This window comes from Phyllostomus discolor, chromosome 7 (genome assembly GCF_004126475.2).
Source record: "Phyllostomus discolor isolate MPI-MPIP mPhyDis1 chromosome 7, mPhyDis1.pri.v3, whole genome shotgun sequence".
Classification (NCBI taxonomy): Eukaryota; Metazoa; Chordata; class Mammalia; order Chiroptera; family Phyllostomidae; genus Phyllostomus; species Phyllostomus discolor.
Genome location: NC_040909.2, coordinates 136,942,645 through 136,954,864, shown reverse-complemented (window position 1 = coordinate 136,954,864; position 12,220 = coordinate 136,942,645). Strand labels below are relative to the sequence as shown.

The 12,220-nt window shown below is 59.5% G+C and overlaps 1 protein-coding gene across 1 annotated transcript in view; it reads left to right on the top strand.

The window, feature by feature from the left end:
* KCNK9 (potassium two pore domain channel subfamily K member 9) overlaps nucleotides 1-7,584 on the top strand; it is a 53,050-nt gene extending 45,466 nt beyond the window's left edge. Inside the window, exon 2 of the mRNA XM_028533524.2 lies at nucleotides 5,903-7,584. Within this exon, the coding sequence (XP_028389325.1) occupies nucleotides 5,903-6,741 (839 nt within the window). The 3' untranslated portion in view covers nucleotides 6,742-7,584. The remainder of the gene's footprint in view (nucleotides 1-5,902) is intronic.
* Nucleotides 7,585-12,220: the final 4,636 nt, after the last annotated feature.

Genomic DNA, 12,220 nt, shown 5'->3' with positions numbered 1-12,220 from the left:
TTTTGTTTGGCCTGTGCCACATTTAAAAATGTTCAATTAGACACCAATTAGATCCCACATTCTAAAAACCCCGTATTTCCAGCTTGTCTTTTAAAACCAGGACATTGGTTCACCCTGGCTGGCAGCCCCAGTTGCTGGGCTGGGAACAGCTGCCCCTTGAGGGGGCCTGGCCCCCCACCCCGGGCCCCCCACCCTGGGCCGGCCCCGGTCTGCCCCGCACACCCGGTTCCCCTCACCTGCCCCTCTCTCCTCCGACAGATCTGGGGCGGCCTGTGTGAGAGACCTCGTAAGGTGCAGGGGCGTTTGGATTGCAGAGGGCTTTGTTACCAACAGGAAACTGTTGTTATTTGTAGCCACGCTGAGGCGTGGGGCATGCTGAGTGTCAATCAGTTGCCACCAAAACACTGGCTGAAGCCAAAAGACCTACGGGGAGGCGGGCTGGAATGCCTGTGAGTGGGGCAACTCTCGGCTGTGCTCAGACACGGGGTGGAACAACACCCCCAACCCCGTCTCAGGACACCCTCCTCTGGGGGGGGGGGGCAGGCGGCATGTCCTCACGGTGCTGAAATGACTCCAGTGGCTCCGGACATCACACTCTGAGTCCCTTTAGTTCTGGCAGAAAAGCACAGAGCCTCACTGGCTCAGGGCTTGGCTGGCGACCGAATCAGAGCCCACAGGAAGCACCATCCCCTCTTTGGGAGTGAACGGAGACCTGCCTAGAAGCCCATGGGGTGGCACCCACAGAATTCAGGGGTCTGTTATAGTGCAAGAAGGGTGATTGACCCAAGGCAATCACCTGTTCTGATTGACCCACGACACCAGATATTCCATTCAGACAAAAGAACGAATGCAGAGAAGCTTTGTAAACTGAGTCAGTGATCACGTGTCGTTCCTTCGTGGGTGTGAGCGGGGCCCTGCGGGGGAGGGTGCACCCGTGGGTGCCGCAGGCTGGAGTGGGGAGCCGGCCAGGAAGTGTGGGGGCTGAGGGCAGCTTTCTGCCCCTGCACCTCCTTTTGCAAAGCTGCCCTGAGTCATTCTGTAATGGAATTTGTGCCCACTGAATCCCTACTAGCACAGAATCCTTGCGTGGCCTTTATAAATATTTCACTCTCTTCCGGCAGCAAGTGTCCCGATGCCCAGAGGCCTGTGCGGCCCTCTCCCCTCCCGGACCGGCAGGCTGCGCCCCGCCCCCGGTGGCCGTGGGCGGGAGGAGACAGTCATGCCCACCCACACCTGGCACCTGGCCTTGATGGCTGCTTCTGCTTGGGGAGCGGCCGAGTCTCCCTGGGAGACTGGGGCTGCAGTGCATTTGGCAGAAATTGGGGAGCCCTGGAGGCGGGGAGGTGACCGCCCACGGTCCCTCAGGGGCAGAGCCAGGGCTCACGGCCATCTGGCCCGCTGTCAGGGACGGCCTTGTCCACGGATGCGCAGCATGCTGAGTGGGGGTGCAGAGCTGGGTGGGTGGCTGCTGGAGCGGGGGTCAGGTGGGTTTCGGGGGAGGTGCCCACAGCCAGGGGAGCTTCACAGACTGTGAAGTGCCGTGTGAGCCTGGAGAACTCACTCACAGCTGGTGACAGGCCTGGGTTCCCACAGGGCAGGGAGGGGCCCCAGACTGCTCTTGAGCAGCGGGGTGTCAGGGCCAGGCTGGCTCCATGGCCCTGCCCACTCTCCACAGTGGGGAGGGTCCGTTGGGCCCTTGTGGCCTCTTCACTGGGGTGCTGAGCCAGGCCCAGGACCCATCTCATAGTGTGGCTTTGTCACGCTTCTGCAAAATTGCGCAGGAGCCAGCGAGGAGCCACCGCTGGCTCTTTGGGGAGCCCCAGACCCAGTAGGAAAGATTGGTTGTGATGCCCTCCTTCTCTGCCCCTCTCCCCTCTGGGAAGGTGGGGCCTACGCATCTCGTCTAGTTTGCCAGCTGCAGCCGAGAGATGCAGGCTCGTTCTCTGCACAGCTTCTCCCGCAACAGACCAAAGAGACCGACCAGGTGTATTAAAGGGGCCGCGCACAGCAGGCTGGACACTGCAGGGCCAGGGGGAAGCTGCCCCGGCCACGCCGGGCTGGGCGGTGGGCTGGGGCTTCTAGGCAGGCACTGGGAGACAGACCTCACTCGCACGTGATGTATCCCTCTAAGTGCTTCCTCTCTGCCCGGCTCTGGGGTCTGCAGAGGTGGGTCCGGAGGGGGCTCTGCCCTCCTTGGAGCTTCAGATCCGGCCAGGGGGCAGTGGACGGAAGGTGTGTGTGTGTGTGCTGTGCCCACACATCACGTGCACACATCCAGGTGTTCCACACGGAACACTCGCCGTGTTCACAAAGTTCCGGTGGACGCGTGGGTGTTCCTGTGAGGGACCCATAGATGCCACGCCTGCACAGATGCTTTATGAACGTTGGGTGTGCGTGGACCCCTCTGCACACAGGGCCCACGGTGTTGCATCAGTATCACAGCAGACACCGTGAGCAGAGGACCCATGCGGTTTGTCATTCAGGGTCTTTGCAGGACACAGCCCCTCAGTGTGAGCGGTTACTTAGTGGGCTGTTTATACATCTTCCGGAATGTGTGGGCAGGGTGGACGGAAGAGGGACAGGAAGGTGTGGCACCCTGGGGCCAGCAAAACTCGGAGCTGGCTGGCTGTCTGGGAACTAGCTCCTGGAACTTGGGATGGTAGCCCATGCTGTGAGCCCATTGGCCGATACAGCTCGTTACCAGGGCCCTCCGCTTCCTCCCTCCCTCAGACCTGTGCCTGGGGCTGGCTGTCCACCGGCGAACTTGACGGGAAACCAGAGGACCAAGGACCACTTGGTGTGGCTCGTATAGGCTGGCCTCCTGGGCAGAGAGCAGGGGGAGAAGGTGTGTCCCGGTGGGAAACTGAAGACATCCTGCCCAGCCTGCTTTCCCTGGCAGGCACTGCAGCTCACCTCTCGCTGCGGCGGGAATGGTCCTGAGCCCCAGACCACTGGGAGATCTGCTTCGGTTGGAAGGCCCTCGACTTGGGTGCCATCCCCTCTCTTGCTGTCTCCTGAACACATCTTGCTGAGGGATGTCCTCACTGTAACGGGCTAGGGAGATACACCGTGAGGCATCACCGTGACCAAGATCTGTCTTTCTGTAGCGGGACAGAAGACGGGGGCATTGACGCATCCCTGGGACAGGCTGTTCAGGCGTACTGCTCTCCCGGTCGTGGCAAGGAGGCTGCTTCTGATCGTCTTCACTGACCACCGTGGGGGGTGGGGTAGGCCTGGACACCTGGGGTGCAGTGTTTGACTCAGAAAATGCTATTTTGGCTTTCTCCAGTAAATATATCACATTCGAAACTGTTAGCTAATATTAAACCGCCTTGTTAAGTTTCTAGCAGCTTGCTGTTCTCCAGCACCCACCTGGCTTTTGCACCAGCTACACAGGTGAGCTATATGGAGATGTTGTGGGATTTCCACCCCTGCAGTGTGTATAAATATAAACCCACTTGTTTACTGAGATGTGTTTCCTTCTTTCCTGAAGACCTAAGTCTCCATCTGGTATCATTTCCCTCTGGGCGGAAGAACTTCCTTTGGCAGTGATGCTGTGCAGATCGGCCGGTAGCAAGTTTTCTTTAATCTGAAAACGCATTTTGCCTTCCTTCTGAAAGGATATTTTCTCTGGATAGACCATTCAGTGTTGGTGGCCTTTTTGAAAAGCTCTTTGAAGATGTCGTTCCATGGTTTCCTGGCCTCCATTGTTCATGATGGGAAGTAAGCAGTGATCAGAGCTGTTCCCCTGCATGTGATGTGTTGTTTCTCTCTGGCTGCTTTCAAGATGTTCTCTCTCTGGTTTGCAGCAGTTTGATTCTGATGAGTGGTTTTTTCTTTGTGTTTTTTTCCTGGGATTCACTTGGCTTCTCAAATCTGTACATTTGTTTTCTTTCCCAAATTTGGTTAGTTTTGGCTATTCCTTCACTTTTTGTTTTATTCTCTATTTTCCTTCTGTGATGCCTTTCGATACTGTTCTGCAGCTCTCTGAAGCTTTATTTATTTTTGGTCTTTATTTCTGTCTGTTCTTTAGGTTGGGTAATTTCTATTAATATATCATTGGTTTCCCCTTCAGCTTTTCCATGTCTCCATTCTATTCTGCCTGGCCCGACACCCCCTGTGTCATGTCATTTCTCCTGGGGTTTCTGAGGGTCAGAGCTCAGTGCTGGCTCAGGGGCACTGAGGGCCAGAGAGGATGAAGAGAAAGCCACCTGGAGACAAACACATGATGTCACCTTTGTAGGGAGAGTGTGGCCCCTGGGGCAGGTGGGAAGTGGCACACGTTCGTGCCGAGGGGGAGACAAGCAGACTGAACGTAAGGGCTGAAGCCCTGGAAGAGAGGGGCGGGCTTCCTGTGGGAGACTGTGGGAGGGAGGGACGGACGTCTTGGGGTCTGGTAGGTCCCTACTGTGTGCCAGCCCTGGGCTAGGTGCTCTTTTTCATGTGCATCTGCGGCATTCTCCCCATTTCTCAAAGTAAAAGCATCGAGAAAGAAAACAGCCCCACCTCCTGGAAATGAACGTCACCCCATCCTATAATACACCCCATCTAACAGACGACGAACCCTGGGTTGGAAGAGGTCCTCAGGGGACCAAGGTAATGCAGCTGGTTCAGTGACTGTGAACCCGTGAGAGTGTGGGAAGCCTGTCTTGATGGGGCAGGATTTGAGATGTTGGAAGGCCGTGCTCATCCTCTGAATCCTCCTTCCAAAAATGCCCATGACCCAGGTGGTGTTAGTCCCTGAACTTGAACTAGAACCTACTGAATCTTAGGTTCCTTCTGCCCTGTTGTGCAGACCTTATTCTGGCTCTGATATTATCACTGACTACCTGGATGACCCTGGCAGGTAACTTGACCTTTCCATCACCGCTATCCTCATTTCAAGTGTGGGAAAACACAGGACCAATTTTGCACGGTCGATGTGGAAGATCAACGCGGGATGTGCTGGGAAGGTGTGTGCACACAGCATTTGCACACCTGAGGTCTCTCAGGGTCGTTTGTTGTTTCTTTTCCGACATGTGTGTGCTCCGCAGTGGCACAGATTCACTCATTCCTGCACAAGAGGCAGGTTTCACGTGGGACACCTTCCTCCGGCTGTGGGGACCCCACAGTGGATGGAGCAGACGACAGTCCCTGTGCTCATGGTATTTGTGGTTCACTCTGCACTCGCCTCCCTTGATTCACATCCTCTACATCAAGGCCTTGTATCTGGTGGCCGAAAACTGTGGTTCAAATCTCAGCTCTCCAGAAACCAAGCTACCCTGCTATGAAGTCACTCAGTTTTCTCCTCCGTGGGGCTGGCCTCATCACACCTGTCCTGTAGGGTCCTGAAGAGGCTGGAAAGAGGCGATGAGCGACTGGGAGTCAGCATGGCCTGGCGAGTGGCCCTGAGCACGTGCTGGACCTCACTGTTGATGGGGGTCCCTGGGGGGTGTGGTTAATTTTCTTCTTGGGGCCTGGTACCTTTGCAGTGTTCTTAGGAGCAAATATGCTGTTCTAGTTTTTTTTTTTTTTTTTTTTTTTTTTTTTTTTTTTAAAAACCTTGTGTTGCTCTAAGAACTGTGAAATGGCCCCCAAACTCCTCCTCTCCTAATGGAAATGCTCCAAATCACCCCCTCCCCCACAACCCTGAACTTCAAAGGACTGGTCTCCATGGATCCTTCCATGCTGTCCCCTCCCACGCCCCTCAGGATGTGGGCACACCCCACACTCCTTCCCAACGGACACGCCCCAGTCTTCAGGGGGTGGGTTCGTGCCGTTCCCCTCCTCCCAGGTCATGGGCAGGTTCCACCCCCTTACCAAACCCCATCCGGTACCCGCAGTGCCCCCAAGCCCCTCCCCACCCAGAGCTCACTCTCGCGACCCTCTCACCGGCTCTCCCCGTGTTCTCGCCCCTCTGCAGGTTACGGGCACGCAGCCCCGGGCACGGACGCGGGCAAGGCTTTCTGCATGTTCTACGCGGTGCTGGGCATCCCGCTGACGCTCGTCATGTTCCAGAGCCTGGGCGAGCGCATGAACACCTTCGTGCGCTACCTGCTGAAGCGCATCAAGAAGTGCTGCGGCATGCGCGACACGGACGTGTCCATGGAGAACATGGTGACCGTGGGCTTCTTCTCCTGCATGGGGACGCTGTGCATCGGGGCGGCCGCCTTCTCGCAGTGCGAGGAGTGGAGCTTCTTTCACGCCTACTACTACTGCTTCATCACGCTGACCACCATCGGCTTCGGGGACTACGTGGCCCTGCAGACCAAGGGCGCCCTGCAGAAGAAGCCGCTGTACGTGGCCTTTAGCTTTATGTACATCCTGGTGGGGCTGACGGTCATCGGGGCCTTCCTCAACCTGGTGGTCCTCAGGTTCTTGACCATGAACAGCGAGGACGAGCGGCGGGACGCGGAGGAGAGGGCGTCCCTGGCGGGCGCGCGGAACAGCATGGCCATCCACGTGCCCGAGGAGGCGCTGCGGGGCCGCGCACGCTGCAAGGCGGACGGGGACCTGCAGTCCGTGTGCTCCTGCTCCTGCTACCGGCCGCGGGGGCGCGCCGGCCGCCCCGCGGGCCACCAGAACTCCTTCGGCGCCCAGCTCGGCCCGCAGTACTTCCACTCCGTCTCGTACAAGATCGAGGAGATCTCGCCGAGCACGCTGAAAAACAGCCTCTTCCCGTCCCCCGTCAGCTCCGTGTCCCCGGGGCTGCACAGCCTCACCGACGTCCACAGGCTCACGCGGCGCCGCAAGTCCATCTAGGGGGCGCGGGAGGGGGAGGGGCCGCCCGTCGCGCTGGCCCGGCTCGGCGTGGCCTCCTTGGTTACTTATTGTCCTTTATTATTATTGTTAGTATTGTCATTCGCCGTCACTCTCTCTCCTTCTCGGTTTCATCCCCGCCCCGCCCCCCTTCCCAGCAGACGGAGCCGGGAACGCCCTGCTCCGAAACTCACACGTGAGCATGAAGCATGGACCCCCCCTTCCCCACCTATGCCTTACATTCCCCGCAGCCGGCCCGTCGCGGCGGCTTTCCCGCGGCAGGTGTGAGGCCGAGCCCGCCAGACCGAGCTGAGAGGACGCAGACCCAAAGTTGCACGCCGGGCTGAGAGCCGTCAAGCGCCCACCCACGGTGATGTCTCTGACCGGACTCCCCTCATTTCCCCCCAAAGGAGTGGGCGGCTGTGCGCGTGTGGGTGCGTGTGCGCATGCGTGTTTCTGCGTGCGTGTGTGCGTGTGTGTGTGTGCGCGCGCGTGCTGTGCGACCCAGTGGAAAGTATCGGGTATTCCTTTCTTTTCTCCCTCGTACAATTCTGTTAATAGCCTGCTTTTGGCTGCTTCCAAACAAAAAGGGAAAAACAGAACCTACGAGGTTTTTGATTTACCATCTTGCCAAATCAAAGCATGTTCCACGAGCCGCCTTGACCCCAGACGCGTCATGCCCATATTTTTAAAATGCTAGGTTCTAAATTATATTAACTTCTTTTTAGGGGGTGGGGGGGGCAAGACCACATGGATCCTTTTAACTTGCCCGTTCAAAACCGTCTCTACAAGCATGCACTTCGTTGAACTGGTATGCACTGTCCACGCGAGGGAAGCTAGGGTGGAGTCAGCCGGGCGCGTCGGGACGTGAAGGCACTGAAGACGGGTGTGATGTCATCGTCTCCGGTTCCCGCAGTTCCCCGTGCGCCCGGGAGTGTCGGGGTGCGCTGGCGAGTTGTGGGAGTGGCGGAATACTTTGTCACTATCGCCCCCTTACTCACAGGATGACGGAGGTGGTGGCGGTTGGCGGAGCACCTCCCCCGCGAGGGTGAGGACCGCGGGGAGGGACGGGTGGATGCTGACGGGGGTGGGTGGGGTGATCGACCTGGGTTCTTCCCCTGAAAAACAAAGAGACGGGGCACTCCTCATTCAGAAACCTGTACCTGTATGTGTTTCAAGAAAGAGCGTCTGTCACTGGGTTTGGTTTGTAAACGAGGGAAAATGCATGTTGGTCTCAGGAAGAGTTTGTGGACGAGGGGCCGTGCCTTGGCCTGCTGGGAACCTGCCGATCTCAGGGGACGAGTGTGTGTGGAGTGGGGACATGCCCCCCCCCACCATCCCCCTAGGGGATGACCCGAAAGGGAAGGCCTGCTTATCTCCTGGGGGAAGTTCGGCTGTAGCCGGTCCACTGGAGGCCCGTTCCATGACAAGCATAAAGGGAAGTCTCATCTCCGAGTTCACAGAGGGGACCGTCACTTCCCGGGCCACCGTCCCCGCCGTGTCCCACAGTCCGCATCCTCCCACTCCTTCAACAAAAGGGGCGTTTGTGGCTCCAGGATGGACATGCGCTTCGGCTGCTTTGCTCGGAAGGTGCAGCGGGGGTCCTGGTGGGCTCTGCAAAAATGGGGGGGCTTGTGCCAGGAAGAGGAAACCCACACAGTTTCTTAAAGGAGACGTCACCAAGTGCCATCGTCCCACGTATTTGGGCCGTTGGACGGAAACACAGCCCTCAAGGCCCCTCGGAAAGGTGTGCACTTCATGTCACATCCACGTTGAAAACCGCCCCTTCATGCAGGACACGGGGCCTCGGGGTCGGGGGACCTCAGATGCTCTGTGTCAAGGTGGACAGGTGTCAGTCTTCACGGCCTGTGTCCAAGGCTTTGCGGGGGGCCGCCGGGGAGGAGTGCAGGGTTTGTCCCCTGGAGGAAGTGCCCCCCGGCTTCGCCCTCCCGGGTGGTGTGCGCACCGAGATCTGGGGTCTGTCGGGGACCGAGGCACAGGGAGGACGAGTGATGGGCTTGGTGTCGCCGGGCTGGCCCTCCCAGAGGTGAGGGGATGGTCTCAGTTTAGACCCCCAAAGGGTCCAAGAAGCGGACTTCACCCCACTCCAGCGTCCTAATGGGGCCCCCATCGAAGGGAACCTGCTTCTCTCTCCCCACAGGTAGATGCACCTGGCCCTCGCAGTGGGTTCGAGGAACACCTGCCCAGCCCGCCCGTCCAGGCTGGTTCCCACTGAGAGAGCTGTGCAGAATGCTCCGGAAGGGGCCGGCTTTTGCTGGAACGTCCCCCCCCCCCCCTCTGGTGACAGGGAACTCCTCCCTGCCCGGGGACCTTTAGAGAATGCTCCGTCTCCCAGACGTGCACAGAGGTGGCTCTTTGTAGGACTGAGGGTCATAGGAGGATGCCTGTTTTCTGGGTGTGTTGCCACCACCCAGCCTCGGCGTCTGAGGCAGCTTGGAACTGGTCTCGGTTCTGCATTCCTCCTGCTCTTCCTCCCCCGGCGGCCCGTTCGGCCCCTGAAGGACCCCCCCCGGGTCTTCTCTTTGGAAGTCAACACCCCTGTTTATGCCTGGGGTGTTCAGGGGCACAGGCGGACCTTGGTTTGCTTCCCTTGTGACGTCGTCTCTTTCTCAGGTGGCCTGTCTGTCCCCAACCACGGTGTCTGGCCGGGGAGTTCTCTGGGCACATCAGTGAGGTGCTGCCCCGGGGACACGGGGTCGAGGGTCCCCAGGGGTCCTCTGTCACGGTAACAAGGGATGGGGCATCTCCACTTGGAGCTTGGCCGCCGAGACTGGCCAGCTCGGTGGGCAGCAGAGTCCTCCCTGAGTCTCAGGTCAGAGGACCGGGACCAGCTCATCCCTCACGGTCCCTGTTGCCATGGTGGCTGCTTCGACACTCTGGACCACACCCCCGTCATCCCTCTGCGTGTCTCGGGCCCGGGGTCTCTCCCTCGCGCTCCTGCCTGGCGATTTCTGTCGTTCTGCCCAGTCACCTGTGTCCATCCAGGGCGGCGGTGTGGCCATGGAGCTCCACCTCCGTTAGGACGAGCCCAGTCCGGGCTCCCCAAAGCCCTGGCCACAAGCCCGTTTTTATGTGCATCTTCCTTCCTCTCTTCCTCAACCATGCCTTGGGAGAGGCTCAAAAAAAAAAAAAATCTACGACCACACTTTCTTGCGCCCCACCCCCAACTTTCCGTTCTGCAAATTCCAGATCCATGGAGAAGCTGAGAGTGTCCTATGAGGAACCTCCACCGAGACTCGCCGGCTGCCGGCTCTTTGCCTCACTGGCTTGACCCTCTGCCCCCGCCCCCGCCCCCCGCCCCCACTCAGAGGTGTTTGCAGGGTGAGGTGGTGTCTGCAACCTTCAGGTGGCCCCTCCAAAGACAAATTAACCTCCCAGGAGCAAGAGCATTCTGGGTGGCAGGGCCACCGTCACCCCTGAAAATGTCGCATCCGCGTGGTAAACGTTTATTGTCTAAATACAGCCCAGCTGCTCATGCCCCACCTGCCCCGAAACTGTCCTCCAGAGGATTTTTGGTGAATACGAGACGGCCTGAGACCGCCTGCCGCGCTGTGTGTCTGGGCGCCCCAGGCCCCGCCCCCCTTGTCTGGGACACCCCCGCCACACCTCTGCGTTCACGATGTTGCCGTGTTGAAGAGCCCAGAGGCCGCTGTCCCGTGGGATGGACCCACGACCTGCTTCTGTCCGCCGGTTGCCTCGGGTTAAGGAGTTTTAGGCAAGAAAACATCGGCCGTGATTAATGCCTTCGATACGGCTGTCTCCCTGGAGACCTCCGCGGTGACTTCTCTCGTGTCCCCGTGGATAAGAATGTCACAGTCAGCGCTCTCCTCCGCTGGAGAGGCTTCTGGACAGGTGTGCACGCATCTGTGCTGCTGGGTCCCGCCGGCGAGGCCGAGCCAGGCTCTGTGGTTTGAGTTCTCGCGTGGGTCTCCCTCCTGGGCTGAGCGACTCTCCAGCGGTCTGCCTCCTGAGCACCCCGGGGTGGTCCGGCTGCAAACGGTCACTGGTGCAGAGCTCCGAGTTCACAGTCGCACACTGGCTGGCAGGTGCAGCCGGTAGGAGGGCTTCTGTGAGGATCCCCGTAGGCGAGCTGGGCTGCGTGGGCACCCAGGAGCTCCTCCATGAGTGGGGGTTTGCTGAGCCCTTCCCATCCTCCTGAGCACACATCAGAGTGGGGTGCGCTGCCATGGAAGTGCTCTTGGACCCTACGGGCTGTATGTCGTGACCCGAGCCTTGGAGGTAATTTGCACTGGCAAGTTCTCTGCAAGTTTCTCCGTGCTGACAACAGAAAGCGGTCCACCTGCTGTGTGTGGCTCAGGAACCTTCCATTTCGATGGAGAACAGACGTCCGTACAGATCCCGCCTCTGAGCCTGCGCCCTGCTGTTCCGGCTTCCTGGAAGGTCTCCCTGTGGCTTTGCAGTGTGGAGGCGGGGACAGGAGCACCCCACGCACCCTTCCCGAGGCTCTCCGATCCTCGGACCCCGATGGATTCAGCTGTGCCCTCTCTGCTCCATAGTCCTCCTTTCTTGCACGGATAAATGTACCGGGAGCGGACCAGTGGCCCCCTCTGGGGAGCTGCCGGCTGGGCAGCACCCGGAGGGGAGCACCCACAATCTAGGGGAGCGCCCAGCTTCTCTCCAGCAGGGTGCTCATCACCATTGCCAAGGCACGTCTTCACATCAGTGCGAGCCCTTCCCACCCTGGGGAATCAGTGCACGCCCACATGACAAAAACCCATCAGCCTCTCCCCCCCTGCCCCCCCGCCCCACTGGCTAGTCAGTCAGTGGTGCATGCCAGGCAGAGCTGCGTGTGCTATAGGCAGTAGGGCCACGAGCTGTCCACAGTGGGGCACGTCCTGCAAAGCAGGTGACTCCAGGAGTACGCTGGTGACATTTCGCCTGGGATGGGAACGCCATCAGGAGCCCAGCCAGCACTGGTTTCTGGTGGAAGCCGAGCAGTGAGGCGACAGGTGCGGTGAGGGAGAGGGTCCCTTGGCCTGCGCCCTGGGCCCGCCCAGCGATGACCCTGGGGCCCAGACGGAGGAAGGCCAGCCTCTTCTCGCCTTCTCGGTGCGGCGTCGGGGGCAGGGGAGGTGCAGCTGCTCCGACCGCGGCATCGCACACTCCTGCCTCGGCCGCTCGCAGTGGCGGCAGCTTCGCCTCGCTGGGCCTCCATCCTCGGCCGTGGCTGGGCACCTCCCTGGCACCCGGCCCTGGGCTCACACCACCCCACAGGCCCGGGCCCCCGATTCCTCTTCTCTGAGGTCAGTCCTGGGACACGTGACTCTCAGTCAGACCGTGGAAAGGAGGTGACTGATCCTGGTCGTGGACCTCAGGTGGGGCTTCCTGGAGGAAGCGACTTTGGGGAACCTTTGAGGAGAGCCTTGAGGGGCCAGTGGGTGCTGCTTCGGCAGACGCCAGACACGGTGAGGGCGCAGGCGCGGAGCGGCTGCTGGGATCC